Raw genomic sequence first — 18,548 nt, 5'->3', positions numbered from 1 at the left:
CTGAAATGCTGTGGATGTGTATGATGGGGACTCTGTGCACAGTTATGTAGACCCAGCCAAGGGGTACCAATGAGGGCTGAGATCCAGGCCACGCTGTGTTTGCCAAGCTGTGTGACCTGGTGCCTTGCTCTAACTGGGCCAAAGCCACCATAGGCTGACACCCGGGCTCATAAAGGCATCATCCTGAGCAGCAGCCCCTCACCTCATTGCAGGATGGCCCGAAGGAATGGGCAGCGTTGCAGTTGCATGGGCCACACCCAGTGCCGCTGGCCAGCTGCCAGGTATTCGGCGCACAGCGGTCACAGTTCTGCCCGGTCACATTAGGAAGACATAAGCACTGACCAGTGGCTTTGTCACACTGGCAGTCAGAGCCATTACAGTGCTCTTGCACAGTGCCCAGGTAATTACAGACACACTCTGAAAAAGAACATCGCATTTACTTATTGTCACACTCCCAAATACACAGGCACGCAGACGTCAGCCACATCTAAACACTAAGTAAGATATTCCCACTTCAGATCTTACCTTGAAATCCAAAGAAGGAAAGAAATGGAGGTGATTCAAAAACAAAGCTAAAATTATTGTTGTTTAGAAGTTCTTATGATGTCTTACACAGTTCTGACATTTCCCAGATATACACAATGACACATTTCACCTAAAAGTATGCTCACAAGACACAGATTTGACAAGATGCTGGTGAGTCATTTTAAAATTTAAGATTTAACTGGAAATAATAATGAAAATACGCCAGTGGGAATTGAGATATCTAATAATTTCAAACTCTTGGCAGGGAACAGTAGTAATAAACCTGTCGGACATAGCAGGGAAAAGCCCTTTAAGCTACTAAGGCTTTTAAGGAATCCAGTCCTGCTGGTCCCTAGCATTCCACATATTTGCATAAACAAAGCCAGAAGCCTGGGGGCTGTGCAGCTGCAGCAGGAGGAAATGCTAACTGATCTCTTGATAAGAGAGAAATAAAGAAGTCCAAGAGAGATGTTAGAGATGCTACTTCTTTCTCTTCCTTAAGCTGAAGTCTATATTCCATCAGTGCCACTAGAAAAGGTGTGGACCAGAGTGGGTATTTAGGACTTCGAACTCTGTCCAGCCAGCAAGTTCATGGGGAGAACATACTATCAATACACTTCACTGGATGCCATTTATTATGGGGACAGCTACATGGTTTTTTTTTTCCTGTTATCTCTTCCAGGCACCGAGTCACATCTTGAGACCTTAGTCCTGCCAGAAAATGTGGATGTAAAGAAAAAAAAAATGGCCCAGCACAATGGCTTATGCCTGTAATCCCAGCACTTTGGGAGGCCAAGGTGGGTGGATCACCTGAGGTCAGAAGTTCGAGACCAGCCTGACCAACATGGTGAAACCCTGTCTCTACTAAAAATATAAAAATTAGCTGGGCATGGTGGCAGGTGCCTATAATCCCAGCTAGTCAGGAGGCTGAGGCAGGAGAATCACTTGAATCCAGGAGTCGGAGGTTGCAGTGAGCTGAGATCATGCCACTGTGCTCCAGCATGGACGACAGAGTCAGACTCTGTCTCAAAAAAAAAAAAAAAAGAAAGAAAAAAAAATTCATCTTTCTTTAGTTGAAAGTGAAATTTTACCTCTCTGAACAAATGTTTTCCAAGTGAAATAAATACAAGAACAATAAAATCTGGTGATAATGGAAAAAAAAAAACAAACCAACATGGAAGTCATTCTAAGGAGCGGGAGAATGCATGTGCATCTTACTTCGACAGTCCTGCCGGAGGGCATCACCATAGTATCCAAACCTGCAGAACTGACAGTGTTCCCCTTCCGTGTGGTACAGGCACTTGAGGCACCGCCCTGTCTCCTTGTCACAGGCTTCTGGGTCTGTCGTGTCAATGTTGTTGTGACACTGGCAAGGCTGACATGACCCCCCCACTTCCAATGGATTGCCAAAGAATCCTGAGGCACAGTCATCACATCTGGAACCTGTCACCCGATAAAACAAAGCACAAGATGTTTAGCTTATTAACTAAACGCTCACCAGCGCACCGACACTGATGCCTAAAGAGAGCTGATCATGGCAGTGCTTCATCATCTCTGCGTATTTACAGAACCCGGGTTGATTGCACCTGGAGGGGAAAGAATAGGCTTTGAGTTGTGAAGGGAAGGAAGTATTACTTTCAATGGCGAAAACGGCACTAACTTTTGCACCAGCCTAGTATTTTGTAGTCTCTCGCAGTGCTGCAGCTGCCTCGGAGGCCACAGCAGGCATGCACAGTAAGGAGAAGGGTCCTAGCACGTGAGACTTTAGCTTCTGAGCACACAGGAGTGGAGCGGGTTGGGAGCAAACAAACAATGTAAAATGTAGCTTCATGTTAAAATCCTAATCCAAGGATTACATTTTTTTTTTAAAAGAGATGGGGCCTTGCTTTATCACCCAGGTTGGAATGCAGTAGCATGACAATAGCTCACTGCAGCCTCCACTTCCTGGGCTCAAGGAATTCTCCCACATCAGCTTTCCCAGCAGCTGGGACTACAGGTTCGCACCACTGCATCCGGCTAATTTTGTAAAATTTTTTTTTTTTTTTTGTAGAGATGATGTCTCGCCATCTTGCCCAGGCTGGTCTCAAACTCTTGGGCTCAAGCAATCCTCTCGCCTCAGCCTCCCAAAGTGCTGGGACTACAGGCATGAGCCACCGCACCGGGCCTAATTCAAGAATTAAATAAACTGAAAAGTGACCACTCTTCTGTGAGCAACCTGAAAAATGGGATCTTTAATGATGACCAATTTCCCTAAGAAATCCTGAAATTATTTACTGAGCTATGTATAAGCATAGTTAGTATTTGTAACAGTGGCTTCAAGGATGAAGTAAGGAGGGGTTTTTTACAACCCAGCTAGATTAATTGCATCTTAACAGACAATAGGAGTATCATAACAGTGAAGAATGTATTCGGCCATCTGGTGATTCCCTGGATGATACTCTTCTCTTTCCTCTGCCCACCATTTGGTCACCTCACAGCTTTGAGATACTTTTGCTGGAGTTGGATAAAGAAAGGGAGAAGTAAAATGTAAGTTCATCTTTCTCATGTTTAATAACAGAAGAGCGTTCCACAGGTTTTGTTTATAGATTGCCACGAGCTTGCTCTCCTGCTTTGTGTTATAACATTCTTATCAGAGACTCTTGAATTGACTCTACCCCATGTGCCAAATAGGAAAAGGGCATCTTTTCTAACTGTGATTTTTAATTGAAGATTGTAAAAGTGGACTTAATTGGTTCACTCTGCATCTTTTTTCATTAACAATGAACTTGTAACATCTTTTCCTCCCTCTTTGCCTCCCAAAGTCTGCACACAACTTACCAATGTATCCAGGATCACAAACACAGGCAAGCTGTAAAGTAACAGGATCTTGGTAGCAGCTCCTGGCAAACTGGCGTCCACTGTCGGGACCATCTGGGCAAGGGCAAGGGCGGCAGTGATCTCCTGACCCAATGATGGGGTCGCCATAGTAACCAGCCAAGCACCTGCACCAGTCACAGAAGAGAACAGGCCATGACCACACAACTCTAAGAAACCTATTCCAAGGAAAGTCTTGAAAACTGTTCTCTTTGGGCACATTCTTCCCCACTCCTCATGTTTGTTTTTTCTTTTTCTTTTTTTTTTTTGAGACAGAGTCTTGCTCTGTCCCCCAAGCTATAGTAAAGTGGCATGATCTCAGTTCACTGCAGCCTCTATGTTCTGGGTTCAAGTGATTCTCCTGCCTCAGCCTCCCAGGTACCTGGGACTATAGGGGTGCACCATCACACCTGGCTAATTTTTGTTTAAAGGAGTCTCATTCTGTTGCCCAGACTGGAGTGCAGTGGCATGACCTTGGCTCATTGAAACCTCTGCCTCTCGGATTCAAGCAATTCTCCTGCCTCAGCCTCCCGAGTAGCTGGGATTGCAGGCATGTGCCACCATGCCTGGCTAAACTTTGTATTTTTAGTCGAGTTGGGGTTTCACCATGTTGGCCAGGCTGATCTTGAACTCCTGACCTCAGGTGATCCACCCACCTTGGCCTCCCAAAGTGCTGGGATTACAGGCGTGAGCCACCAAGCCTGGCTTAATTTTTGTATTTTTAGTAGAGACGGGGTTTCACCATGTTGGTTAAGCTGGTCTCAAACTCCTGACCTCAGGTGATCTGCCTGCCTCTCTTCATGTTTCCATGTGGAGGATGTACTATGGTAACAGTGGTTCTCAAACTTTAGCTTCAGTCAGAATCACCTGGAGGGCCTGTGAACACAGATGGCTGGTCTCCTCCCGCCGAGTTTCTGATTCAGTAGGTCCCCGGTGATACTGATGCTGCTGATCTGGGGATCCTATTTGCAGGACCACTGCATTAGAGTGACACCCATGGCCTCAACTGGCCCCTCACCCACTGCTCCCCAGAGGAGGGCCACTTCTCCCCACGTGCCCCTGACAGTTCTACCAGCTGCCTGCCTACCCTGAGCACTTGTTCTGCCCCTCCTTGTGTTCGGGGTCTATCCTCCTGGGGGTGACTTAGACCTGTTGGCCTCTGCCCATGCCTAGGAGAGGTGACGTGCTGCCAAGCCCACGGTGGCCACAGGTCTAAAGCCATGTCCTACAACCCAGCTTTCCCAGTACTGGAGCTAAGGGGGTGACAGGGGTGTTCTCCAGCTGTGTAGCCCCTGTGATTGCCTCTCAGGTGGCTCCAAACTCAGGCAGGGATGAAGCATGTTATTAATTCACACATACAACATGTCAATCCTACCCTTTAAAGATAACACACATATGGAGGTCAAAGGGTCTGCAAAGTTTATACAACTAGTTAAATAATGAGCCAGAGTTTGAACTCAGTGTCCTTTTAGCAATACATTCTTTTACTATTTTAGCCTGCTTGTCAAGGTGAATGGTAGTTAGGTTACTTTTTTATTTCCTACAACATAACATCTTGAAGGAACTTTGGAGACAATCTAATCCAACCTAGTTATTCTACTTATGAAAAGCTGGATATTCTGGCTGGCTGTGGGGGCTCATGCCTGTAATCCCAGCACTTTGGGAGGCTGAGGTGGGTGGATCACCAGAGGTCGGGAGTTCAAGACTAGCCTGGCCAACATGGTGAAACCCCATCTCTATTCAAAACACAAAAAATTAGCCAGGCATGGTGGTGTTTGCCTGTAATCCCAGCTACTCGGGAGGCTGAGGCAGGAGAATCACTTGAACCTGTGAGGTAGAGGTCATAGTGAGCCGAGATCACACCACTGCACTCCAGCCTAAGCGACAGAATGAGACTCCATCTCAAAAACAACAACAACAACAACAACAAAAACCCCTGTAATCCCAGCTACTCAGGAGGTGGAGTCAGGAGAATCACCTGAACCCAGGAGGTGGAGAGCTGCAGTGAGTGGAGACTGTGCCATTGCACTCCAGGCTGGGCAACAAGAGGCAAACTCCGTCTCAGAAAAAGAAAAAAGAGCTGGATATTCTAACTCGCCCAAGGTTAGAAAGCAAGTTAGAAGCAGAATTGGGTCAGGAAGCGAGGTCCAAGGATTTCCAATTCAGTTTGTTTTTTAAGTCTTTTGGAGGCAATCCAAACATGTCATGCTAGAAATTGAGTGTTCATTTCTTGCCTCCCTTTGGGGACAATGTAAGTGTAGAGTTTCTTTCTAAATTCACAGGATTGAAACTCTGGTTATCTTGGAATGAGAAAAAAGAATGATGAGAAATTGGCTCAAAGTAGGTAGCAGAATTCCAAATACTTAAGTGTGTTTGCCGCCCGAACCTAGAGTTAAAAATCCTTCTCCCACACCTGCCTTTCTCCTTCTCAAAACGCTTTACAAATAAAATCCCAAGCTGGTCACAGATCTCAACCACGCCATTCGGACACGATGTTCGTTCACATGCATTCCACGGTGTGAATGCCGATTCTGAATCGGCACTGTGGCAGCCCCCTTTATGCAACTGCAGTTTCTGGTCCCTCTTCCCTCTCTGCTCCCGGTTAATCCTGTTTTCTCATGTCTTTCTCTTGCACTTATTCTCCATCTCTTTTTGAAAAAACAATGATGGAAAACAGGGCGGAAAAGAGAAAGATGACCCCAATATATTAATTTCCTCCTCTGACTCTCGTGTGACTGTGTCCTTGTTATCTTTTTACAACACAATTTTGAGGTTGGAAGGGATAATTTTTACTCAAAGGGTACTCTCTGGGACCTCCAAATTCTTGAATACTGTTCTAACATGGAGCCGACAGCCACATATTTGCCTCCATAAATATCTTCATGCCAAAAGTTAATCACATGTTCAGTTTTTCACTAACAGTTTCTCTATCGTCTGATGAGTCACTTCGTCACTGACTGAAGCACTTGCTGCAATGCTTTGTAAGTGACAAAACAAGTATCTTCTATAGGGTGAATGGATGTTGGAAGAGAGAAAATTTATCACAGTGAAAAGGTGGAGACTATTACCCCCCAAAAGCCAATTTTAACAGTATGGTCTGCATTTCCTCATTAGTAATGAACAGTGTAAGTCAGCAGGCACTGTTTTCATATGGACTATTTATCTATTGAGCTATCCTATTAATGTTACGGAGGCACATTCTATCTCCTCTTCTTACTATGTATCGAGCACATCCATGATGATTATTCAGCTGACACTTGCTGACTGGAGAGCAGACCTACTTAGGCATGTTTTATAGAGTCTCCCAGAAACTGCAGTTGCATAAAATGTTCTTAAAAACAAAGCTATGATTAGTTTCTCCTTAGACCTAAATTAGGCAGGAGCATTTCACAACTCCTCTCCTCGGCCAGAATCTGCTGAGACAGACAGAATTTCTATACGGCCCTGCGGTAAGCTCTAGGGTGACTCTCCAAGAGAACGGATTCATGTCATTTCTGTTCTCTGTGGTATCCCCGGCACTAGAACGACGCCTTGCATATAGAGGGTGCAAACTCAATACGTACTGGATAAATAAACAAGATCCTAGAAAATACTGAGGTGTTTACAAATGAACGAGTGAGCTGAAGCCCGGTGGAGATGAATTCTGTGGTTGGTCTAAGATGCTGTCTGCTCAGCCAGAGATCATTGCATTCTCCTTACTTTCAGTGTCTGCATACCTTTCACAGTTATGACCCACGGTGTAGTCCTGGCAGTTCAAGCACTCCCCAGTAACTGGGTCGCAGTCCTCGGCGTGGCCATTGCACTGGCAGGGCTGGCAACTTGGAAAGCCCCAGTGCCCAGGTAAGCACCGGTCACACTGCCGAGCATACACTCCCTGGAAACAGTGGCACTGGCCAGTCACAGGATCACAGAAGGCATTGACCGATCCTTGCAGATTGCACTCACAAGCTAAAGAAACAGGCAAACAAGGAACTATCTTGAGAAACTCATTCAATGGAAACATGCCCCTTTTATAAGCACCCTGTCCCCAATTCAGAATGCTCATGGGTTGCTGTGATCAACTTCAGGGGGGAGGCATTGCCTCTGCAGTGATGGAACCCTGCCAGGATGGCTGAGTTCATCTGAATGAATGCATAACAATGCTGTTGAGGAACCTACGTTTGCATCCACTGGGGCCAAAGCCAAAGGTTCCAGGTGCACATCTGTTGCAGGTTCTTCCAACCACGTTGGGGCGGCACTGGCACTGGCCTCCGTTGGGGTCACACACGGAACTTAACGAACCCTGAGGGTCACATTCGCAAGCTGCGGGTGAAGAGAGGCCAGAACGCATGATACACAGCAGCACATCATCAGGCTCTCCCTGATCCTTTCTCCTTTACTACTTTGGTTTATTCAGAATTCTGGTTTAAAACATTCTCATCCCTATGATGAGTGGAAGGGAAGAAAGGGGAGGCAGAGTTGGCAGATCAAAGCAATTTTTCTAGGCAGGAAGGAGGTCATTCACATTTTCTCCCCTTGCCTTCAAAGCTCAAATATCACAGGACATTAGACCAAAGCCCAGTGACCTTCACAGGCTGGTCTGACCTTTCAAAGAGAAAAACATACATTTCAGTTACCTGATGCTTCTCTGACTCCATTCCCCACTCCCTACCCTGCTTAAGGAAATGCTTTATCCTCATGGACTTTTCCCCTGGCCACCTGTTATTTCCCTATCTCTTGAATATCGATTCCATCTTTAGTGGTGCTCTATCACTAAAATATTACTTAAAAAGGTGAAGACAAACTGTGACCGAGCTACTCTTTTCCTTGTGCTGCCGAGCACAGGGCTACGGGGTGTGCACTCCACTGCGCTTTGTGTGCCAGGTATACTCAGAGCTGGAAACGGCAGCTGCCGAACAATACCTACCCAGGCCCGTCTGGTGTAGCAGGGCAGAAATGCTAAAGATGATGCTTTTGCAAACATCAGTCATCGGTGTTTTCACAACACTTCTGCTGTTCTCCAGACATCGGTATCTCTGAAAGGTTTCCCAGACACTGTTGGTGACCACTGCATCTCCTGAACCTCCCATGGTGAAGATGTCCAGTGATTTGCAGTACGGCATGAGAACAAGCTGTGAAGAAATGAGAACAGCCAGACATCCTTAGAGTGGTGCCCCTCTACGGTATAAACCTTCCTATTCCTAAATACTCTGGCAGGAAATGTTAGCTATTTTACACAGCCTGATGGCTTTTGAAATGCTATTTGTTTTTATTTTAGAGATGGGGGTCTCGCTTTGTTGCCCAGACTGGTCTTGAAATCCCGGCCTCAAGCAAGCCTCCTGCCTCAGCATCCCAAAGTGTTGAGATTACAGGTGTGAGTCACTATGCCCAGTAAAATGCTATTTTTAAAAGACATTTTATACTTTTAGAAGGAGTAAATCCTTTCCACGGGGTGGAGTATAAGCAAAGTAACCTCAGAGGCAAGAAAGAATGATGCTGCTTGCGCACTGGCCTCAGTGCTTCCCCTCAACAAAACACCCTGGGAGCAGCCGGACACTTTCTGCCCAGGCTTTCCTGCCTATGTCGGAAGCGATCTCGCACTTACAGAATCGATCAGCGTGTAGGGGCTCTCCACATCGCTATCAGAGGAGGTGTACTGGGGCAGCTCCAACCTCACCGTGTAGTTCACTCCCTTCTCAAAGCACACCGGCTGAGGAAGGACGACGTATCTGATCCCAAATAAAAAAGAAAGACAACAACGAAAGTCAACCTTCATGCATCCAAAAAATAAAAATTAAAAACAAAGCTTTGCATCGATAATTCCAAATGAAAAAAGTCAGCAGTCAATGTCTCACTCTGAAATGGTGGCTTCAAAACTCACAAAATATTAGAAAAATACGGCTGGGCGCGGTGGTTCACGCCTGTAATCCCAACACTTTGGGAGGCTAAGGAGGGCAGATCACGAGGTCAAGAGTTCAAGACCAACCTGACCAACATGGTGAAAACCCATCTCTACTAAAAATACAAAAATTAGCCAGGTATGGTGGCATGCACCTGTAATCCCAGCTACTCAGGAGGCTGAGGCAGGAGAATCACTTGAACTGGGGAGGTGGAGGTTGTAGTGAGCTGAGATTGCATCATTGCACTTCAGCCTGGGTAACAGAGTGAGACTCCATCTCAAAAAAAAAAAAATTAGAAAAATACTAATTTGCATATGTGGTCTGTTGAGCTGCAAACCCACTGTCACACTGACCTTGAGCCTGGTGATAATGACACCACCTGGTTGTCATCATCGGGAATGGTATTACCACACCGGCTGCTGGCTGGAATCTTTCCAGGTCGCTGCACTGTGATGACAGCTTTTTCCCAGTGGTCGGGTAGCTAGAATAAGAAACAATGAAAAGATGGTTAGCCCACCACTGCCTATTTATAAAAGGACCTCTCCGAGTCAATTGCCAAGTTGAAATGGAAAACACAGAGTTGCTTTTCCCTTTCCTCTTTACTACTACCTCTGCTATTCCCGATTCCAGCCTGAATCCCTTTCCCCAGACACTGAAACACCTCTCAATTATTCTTGCCTCTTCCCAGTGTCCTTTTCAGTCCACTTTAAAGCAGCTCCAATAATGACAATCCCCTGCCAGAAATGCTTCAATAACTTCCTGTGAATATTACAGTCCACAAACCTAGTATTTTTGCCAACAGCATCTCCAACCGTATCTCTCATCAAGCTATGTGGAATGATTCTCAAAAAAACCAAAACCCTCTCTCCTCTTTTCTACTCATGCTATTTCTTACTTCCTTTTGTGCCAGCTTTCCACAATTCCATCCACACTTTAAGACCTAGCTCTGATTCTCTAGGAAAACGTTTTGGTAGCCCTGGCTCAGGCTGGCTGGTGCCTACCCATCTTCTAGCACCATGCATCTCTCTGCTGTTACATCGTCACCTTTGACAGTTTGAGGCTTGGTCTGTCACTGCACAGCCAAGCAATGAGGGAAGGAAAGGATCTCATACATCCTCATCACCACCTCAGCCCTCAGCAAGGCTGAGTGCCTCATAAAACATCACTATGTTTGAGAAGCTGGATTCAAGAAAATGGGACATTTTGGCAGAGTGTGGTGGCTCGAACCTGTAATCTCAGCACTTTGGGAAGCTCAGGTAGGCAAATCACCTGAGGTCAGGAGTTCGAGACCAGCCTGGCCAACATGGTGAAACCCCATCTCTACTAGAAATATAAAAATTAGCCGGGTGTGGAGGCAGGTGCCTATAATCCCAGCTACTAGGGAGGCTGAAACAGGAGAACTGCTTGAACCCAGAGGCGCAGGTTGCAGTGAGCCAAGATGGTGCCACTGCACTCCAGCACCTGGGTGACACAGCAAGACTCCATCTCAGACAAAAAATAAAAGAGGTACATTTTGGCTGGGCGCAGTGGTGCATGCCTATAATCTCTGCACTTTGGGAGGCCGAGGGGGGTGGATCACAAGGTCAGGAGATCGAGACCATTTTGGCCAACATGGTGAAATCTGGTATCTAAAAATAATACAAAAATTAGCTGGGCATGGTGATGTACACCTGTAATCCCAGCTACTTGGGAGGTTGAGGCAGGAGAATCAATGGAACCAGGGAGTCAGAGGTTACAGTGAGCCAAGATCACACCACTGAACTCCAGCCTGGCAACAAGGTGAGACTCCATCCCCCCGCAAAAAAAGTATTGTACATTTTAACTTCCATGGAGGAGGTTAGACTGTCAGAGTCTGATCTGTTCCAATGCAACCTCCATATTTCACAATGATATCTAGTACCCATTAGAAATACTATTTTTCTACTGATTCTCCCCATCCCTCCTCCACCAGTTCACTGAGTGGTTTCTTTACCTGTGGCTCATAGCGAATTAGGATGTCATACTCCATGGAATACGGTATGTTGTCAATGAAAAACTCCAAATAAGCCCCTTCCGGCACTCGGACGAAGCCGGCTCCAGTCCAGGAGGGAGTCCGGTCCTGGATATACTGCCGCTCCACTATGCTCACCCCCTGAGGACATGGGGAACAATGGTTATGCTTTATTTGAAAAAGAATTCAACAACGTTTAATAGTCAAAGAAATCTGAAGTCACCCAAAGATTCAAAACGGTGGCTACCTTCTATCTATTTTTCACAGTCACATCTCCCCTAATAGACTGCAAAAAGTTTTTGATATCCAAACAGAGAACTGGTTTCATTTTAGTTTTGCAGTTGGAGTAGTCTTGGGACCCTGAAGATAGCACTCAAAGTCTTGGGATACACCTTATATGATACAACCAGGAGAATACACATAAAAGAAAAAAAGAGAACATCCCACATACCGTTATAAGCAAGTCTAGGAATAATGAGATGCTTCCCAGATTCTCCACAAGGCTAGTCCAGTATCTAGTGATTTCTGTCTCTCATGTTGGCATTAGTTTTAGGCTCCATTTTCAAGGGAAGAAACTTAATATGATAATGAATATTCACAACTGATGAGTTAACTCTGATTAATTGTCTACAGGGTTATTTTTTAATATCTGTGGTTGGTCATTTCCAAAAATGGCTGCCATCAATTCTTTCATTCCCTGTATGTATCTGAATATATCATGTGTGGCCTTACCCATCAACAGGTGCACACTATGTTATCCTTTCCATGAATCTGGGCTGGCCTTGTGACTTGTGACCAACAGAATGTGAGGAAATGACATTCTAGGACTTCTGAGTCCAGGTTTTAAGAGACCTGGGAGCTTGTTTCCTCTTTTTGGAAGCTGGAAGTCATGTAAGAAATCTCACTATCCTGCCTCCACCATGCTGTGAAAAAGCATCAAGAGAGTTTCTTGGGGAGGTTGTGTGGAGAGAAATGCCCAGCCAGCCTCCAGCTGTTTCAGTCATCCCAGCTAAAGAGCCAGGCATACATTTAACGTCACTAAATGGGGATGAATCGATGAAACAGTATCCTTGCCTCAGTATTTACCATGTTAGACTGATGATAACTTTGGAGCCTAAGTAGAGAAGAAAAGTTTCTTGTAAAGACAAATTTCTTAAACCAACCGAAAGCGTTATTAGTGAATGCTCTGAAGCCCATTTGTGAGCTACAGATTCACTTAACTTTAAATATGACTGTCCTCAGGAAGGCATGGTCTGATCCTTATTTTGTGCTCACTGACAAAGCTATAAAAATGCTTCTGAAATGGTCTCTTTACAAAGCATGTATGTTCCACTACACTCCAAAACACTGCTTTACCGACCTGCCACACACTCCCCTACTCACGGGCCCCAGACTGGCTTCCTCTGCTTCATAGAGGTAGTGATCCAGGGTGGCAAAGTAGTAACCAGGTTCCACTTCGCTGCACTGACGTCCGATCATGTGAGGCCGACATGAGCACTGGCCTGACTCCGCAGAGCACCTGGAAGGGAGGAGGAGCCAGGTCAGCTGAGTTCACGGTCACCTGAGTCAACCCTCCAGAAGCAGCGCTACAGCTGCCATTACTCAGTACACAGGGCCAAATACCTACACAGCATTTCATTGTTTTCTTCAGAAAATACATATGTGGAATAAAGCAGTGCCTGTGTATTCATCCCAAACTCCAAGAGCATGGTGGGCAACCTGGTCTCCGTTTTACCTCCCTTGCCCTCTCCGGACGAGAAAACATCATGTGGAGGTTTTCTGTAGACATCCCAAACTTTCCTGCTTTGGCATCTTGCATCTTTTGCTTATTTCCTGAGATTCAGGCTCGAATATCCAGCTCCCTGAAGGACATCTCCAGCTTGGCTGTCCCAGAGGCATCCGGAACCAGTGGATCTAAGACAGAAGCCCTCGCTCCCTCCCATATTCTCTATCAGGGTGAAGGCACTACCACCTGCTCAGTCAACCAAGTCAGAAGTGTACAAGTTCTTCTCTAGATTCTCTCTTCACACTGCATCAGGAACCAAATTCTGTGATTTTTACTTCTGCATCTTTTGTCTCTCTCCCCCCTTTCCATTGGCTATGCTATACTAAATATAAGAAATGCATGAAATAAAAGAAAAATAAGGAATTTAATGTAAATAAACCTTAAAAAATTTAATCATTACCACTGTAGGTAATAAAGGTGTCTGGATAAGCTATAATATATTTATTCTGTTCTCAGCTTATGTCCTTTTTTCCTTAGTATAATTTTGTATACAAAATAAAACTCAAATTACATGTATCCATTTTTACTTCATTTAAAGGTGAACTGTGGTTTGGAACTGTTACTTTAAACGCATTCTCAAGGTTCCTTTTTTTTTCCCTTTTTTTCTCATCCTAAAGTTTTAAACAAGGTACCTAAGGCAAGTTGCAACTCAAAGGAAGACTTTGCACTCACAGGCTTACTAAAAATGTCTCGAGGCTGGGTGCGCGGTGGCTCACACGGTAATCCCCGCACTCTGGGAGGCCAAGGTGGGTGGATCACTGGAGGTCAGGAGTTCAAGACCAGCCTGGCCAACATAGTGAAACCCCGTCTCTACTAAAAATAGAAAAAAATTAGCCAGGTGTGGGAGATGCACCTATAATCCCAGTTACTTGGGAGGCTGAGACAGGAGAATCGCTTGAACCTGGGAGGCGGAGGTTGCAGTGAGCCGAGATCATGCCATTGCACTCCAGCCTGGGTGACAGAGCAAGATTTTCTCTCAAAAAAAAAAAAAAAAAAAGAAAAGAAAAGAAAAGAAAAAAAAAGTCCCAACCTGCCACGGTATAGCTGAAGTCCTCTTTCTATATGTCATGTTGTTATCTGTTATCCTACATAGCCAATTCCCAGGAGAGGAAAGCTTGTTCCAATTAGGGCCTAGCCTTCTTTTGGCATAGTCCGTGAACAAAAGCTATTTTCAGAAATTTAGGCATCAGACATTACATCATATGGACAAAAGAAAATTCTTTCTTCCCCAGATGTTTACTGAGACAAGAAATATCCAAAACATGAACCACCAAAGAAGAAAACAACTAGCCCTTCAGACACAACCATTAAAAAATGAGCAAATGAAGGTGAGGACAAAGATGCCAGCAGCTTCCCGGTGCTGCCTCTGTCTGCCAACAGTTCTAAACAAGGAACAGCTCCATGAGACCCGATCATGTGAAAGGAATTCCCTTAACAGTGGCCCTGTCAATCACATGTCTCTATCCACAGGCTTCAATTGTCATGACTGATAGGCATGGCTCCAATTTAACACTGGCTCCTTCAGTGAACTCATTCTCATGGCTTTCCTAGGCAGACGGCCCTCACCCTAACAGCTCTCAGCGCCCAGTAGCCGGCTGTGCTCTGCTTCTCTATTTCCAGCCATCAATGGGACATTTCCATGGACTGGCCACCTGTCATCTCTAATTCATCTTGTCCCAAACAGATCATCACCTCCTCCCACACTGACTTCTTATCCTCAGCTCTGCTACTTCTGCCAGTAGATTTAAAATTCTTCTCATGGTGAAGGTGAGACATCACCTTCTATTTCCTTTATCCCAATATTCAAGTCTTACTTCAAAATGTTTCTCAACTTAGCAGTTTTCTCTCGTTGTCACTGCCACTGCCTCAGTCCAGGATGTCATCATCCCACACCTGTTACTCTAACAATCTCCTAACCGACCTCTCAAACTCTTCTCCCTCCTCTGCCCAATCCATCCTGTCTACCACGGGCCAACCAATCTTCCCACAGCATTGCTTTCACTGTTTCACAAAAACCCACAATTGTTTCTTACAATTTCAAGTCATGATTCCTCTGCCTGGCTTTCTGCAGCCTCCATAACCCAGCCCCTGAAAACGGCCTCTCTTTCTGGTGCCAACTCTTTGCTTTCCAATGAGCCGCACTCCTCATACTTTTCAGCAAATATTTACTGAGCAAATATTGGCACTGGCAGCCTTGCTTCCCAGTGCAGGTAGCCTCACAGTTGAGTCCATTGTGAACTTTGTTCTGAATGATTCCTTACTTCCTCAGCAAGTCTATTATTTCTGGCTAAATGATATGCAGAAAGAGAAACAGAAAAAAAATAGTCTCTGTCCTCAAGAACTTACTGTCTAACCGGTGATAAGAATTAAAGCAATTAACCAACGCAACAAATCAAAATGCAGGAAGAACTTATGCATTAATAGAGCTACAAGCAAAGCACCATGGGAGAAGAAGATACGATTCATCTGATTGAGGAGACTGAGGGAGGCATCATGAAAGAGGCATCCTTAAAGTCTGGAGAGGAATTGACAGGCAGAGAGAGGACAGGAATGACAGGAACAAAGAGGGTAATGGAGGAATGTGAGCAGAGATGGTCAAGATCAGGCCAGATCTCCACCTTGCCACAGCCATTCTCATCTCTATGCCTTTACCCATCTCTTCCTTCCTAGCTAGGAGGCCCTCCCCTGCTTGCCAATCACACCTTTCAGTCACTGCAACCTCCACCTCCTGGGTTCAAGTGATTCTCCTGCCTCAGCCTCCTGAGTAGCTGCGACTACAGCCTGCTGAATCCCAGCCTGCACAGACCTGATTACTGCTGTGGAAGGTGTGTATACAGCCACTGGAGCAGCAAGTTTTGCTTTTGAAACAACTTTTAAGTTTTCCAATGGGGTACTATCAATCAGGCAGGTGAGGATACAAGGAGAAGTTAGCAATTCCAACCTGGAAGAGGTACTTCACATAAACCTCACCATGGTGGCACCCTGATCTCAGACTTCCAGCCTCTAGAACTTCCACCACTACCGAAGCAATACGCCTTTACTGAGGCAGTCCACCATTACTGAGGCAATCAGCCATTACTGAGGCAGTTCTAACTATACTGCTGTAAACAAAACCACAAGGAAGTTCACCCAGCAGCTGGGCAGAGCCCACGGCAGCTCAGCAATACCTCTGCTGGCAGACTGTGACTAGACTACCTCCTTGCTGGGCAGAGCATCTCTGAAAAAAGGCAGCAGCATGTCAGAAACTTATAAATAAAGTCCCAGGACAGAGCACCTGGGTAAAAAGGTGGTTATGAGTTCCACTGCAGCAGACTTAAATGTACCTGCCCAGCAGCTCTGCATGGAACAACGGAGCTCCCAGCTCAGCACTTGAGCTCCTATAAGGGACAGACTGTCTCCTCAAGCAGCTCCCCAACCCCCATATATCCAAAGAGACACCTCATAAAGGAGAGCTCAGGCTGACATCTGGCGGGTACCCTTCTGGGATGAAGATAACAGAAGAAACCAGCAGCAACCCTTACTGTTCTGCAGCTGCTGCAGGTGATCTCCAGGCAAGCAGGGTCTAGAGTGGACCTCCAGCAGTCCTGCAGCAGAGGGTCCTGACTGTTAGAAGGAAAACTAAAAAACAGAAGGAAATAGCTTCAACATCAACGAAAAGGAGGTCCACTCAGAGAACCCATCCAAAAGTCACCAACTACAAAGACCACAGGTAGATAAATCCACAAAGATGGGAAGAAACCAGTGCAAAAAGGATGAAAATACCAAAACCCAGAACACCTCTCCTCCTCCAAGAGATCACAACTCCTCACCAGCAAGGGGACAAAGCTGGATGGAGAATGAGTCTGATGAATTGACAGAAACAGGCTTCAGAGGTGGGTAATAACAAACTTCTCTGAGCTAAAAGAAAATGTTCTAACCTAGTGCAAAGAAACTAAGAACCTTGAGAAAAGGTTTGACAAAATGCTAACAAGAATAAACAGCTTAGAGAAGAATATAAATGAGTTGATGGAGCTGAAAAACACAACACGAGAACTTCGTGAAGCATACACAAGTTTCAATAGCTGAATCAATCAAGCAGAAGAAAGGATATCAGAGATTGAAGATAACTCAATGAAATAAAATGAGAAGGCAATATTAGAGAAAAAAGAGTGAAAAGAAATGAACAAAGCTTCCAAGAAATATGGGATTATATGAAAAGACCTAATCTGTGCTTGATAGGTGTACCTGAATGTGACGGACAGAATGAATCCAAGCTGGAAAACACTCTTCAGGATATTATCCAGGAGAACTTCCCCAACCTAGCAAGGCAGGCCAATATCCAAGTCCAGGAAATACAGAGAACACCATAAAGATATTCCTCAAGAAGAGCAACCCCAAGGCACACGATGGTCAGATTCACCAGGGTCGAAATGAAGGAAAAAATGCTAAGCGCAGCCAGAGAGAAAGGTTGGGTTACCCACAAAGGGAAGCCCATCAGACTCACAGTGGATCTCTTGGCAGAAACTCTACCAGCCAGAAGAGAGTGGAGGCCAATATTCAACATCATTAAAGAAAGGAACTTTCAACCTAGAATTTCATATCCAGCCAAACTAAGCTTCATAAGTGAAGGAGAAATAAAATCCTTGACGAACAAGCAATTGCTGAGAGATTTCGTCACCACCAGGCCTGCATTACAAAACCTCCTGAAAGAAGCACTAAACATAGAAAGGAACAACCAGTACCAGCCACTCCAAAAACATACCAAATGGTAAAGACCATTGACACAATGAAGAAACTGTGTCAACTAATGGGAAAAACATCCAGCTAGCATCAAAATGGCAGGATCAAATTCACACATAACAATATTAACCTTAAATGTAAATGGGCCAAATGCGCCGATCAAAAAACATAGACTGGCAAATTGGATATAAAGTCAAAACCCATCAGTGTGCTGTATTCAGGAAACCCATCTCACGTGCAAGGACACACATAGCTCAAAATAAAGGGATGGAGGAAGATTTACCAAGCAAATGGAGAGCAAAAACAAAAAAAACCCAAAAAACAAACAAACAAACAAAAAACAGGCATTGCAATCCTAGTCTCTGATAAAATAAACTTTAAATCAACAAAGATCAAAAGAGACAAAGAAGGGCATTACATAATGGTAAGAGGATCAATGCAACTAGAAGAGCTAATGATCCTCAGTATGTATGCTCTCAATACAGGAGCACCCAGATACATAAAGGTAGTTCTTAAAGACCTACAAAGAGACTTAGACTCCCACACAATAATATTGGGAGACTTTAACACTCCACTGTCACTATTAGACAGATCAACGAGACAGAAAATTAACAAGGACATCCAGGACTTGAACTCAGGTTCAGACCAAGCAAACCTAATAGACATTTACAGAACTCTTCACCCCAAATTCACAGAATATATATTCTTCTCAGCACCACATCACACCTACTCTAAAATTGACCACATAATTGGAAATAAATCACTCAACGGAATTGGTAACAAGCAATCTCTCAGA

The 18,548-nt window shown here is 45.0% G+C and overlaps 1 protein-coding gene across 3 annotated transcripts in view; it reads right to left on the bottom strand.

Moving 5' to 3' along the window:
• Nucleotides 1-18,548, bottom strand: part of LAMB1 (laminin subunit beta 1) — an 86,492-nt gene that overhangs the window by 28,570 nt on the left and 39,374 nt on the right. For all 3 annotated transcript variants that reach the window (XM_064374493.1, XM_021673211.2, XM_021673212.2), the window contains exons 14-23: nucleotides 12,631-12,766; nucleotides 11,230-11,388; nucleotides 9,611-9,738; nucleotides 8,963-9,086; nucleotides 8,285-8,489; nucleotides 7,537-7,680; nucleotides 7,095-7,326; nucleotides 3,343-3,506; nucleotides 1,744-1,968; nucleotides 203-417 (exon numbers count right to left, since the gene is read on the bottom strand). In XM_064374493.1, coding sequence (XP_064230563.1) covers nucleotides 203-417; nucleotides 1,744-1,968; nucleotides 3,343-3,506; nucleotides 7,095-7,326; nucleotides 7,537-7,680; nucleotides 8,285-8,489; nucleotides 8,963-9,086; nucleotides 9,611-9,738; nucleotides 11,230-11,388; nucleotides 12,631-12,766 — 1,732 coding nt within the window. The remainder of the gene's footprint in view (nucleotides 1-202; nucleotides 418-1,743; nucleotides 1,969-3,342; nucleotides 3,507-7,094; nucleotides 7,327-7,536; nucleotides 7,681-8,284; nucleotides 8,490-8,962; nucleotides 9,087-9,610; nucleotides 9,739-11,229; nucleotides 11,389-12,630; nucleotides 12,767-18,548) is intronic.

Source organism: Aotus nancymaae, unplaced genomic scaffold (genome assembly GCF_030222135.1).
Source record: "Aotus nancymaae isolate 86718 unplaced genomic scaffold, 86718_ANA_hifiasm-v0.15.2.pri h1tg000002l, whole genome shotgun sequence".
Classification (NCBI taxonomy): Eukaryota; Metazoa; Chordata; class Mammalia; order Primates; family Aotidae; genus Aotus; species Aotus nancymaae.
The sequence above is the reverse complement of the archived record's forward strand: the minus strand, read 5'-3'. Positions and strand labels throughout refer to the sequence as shown.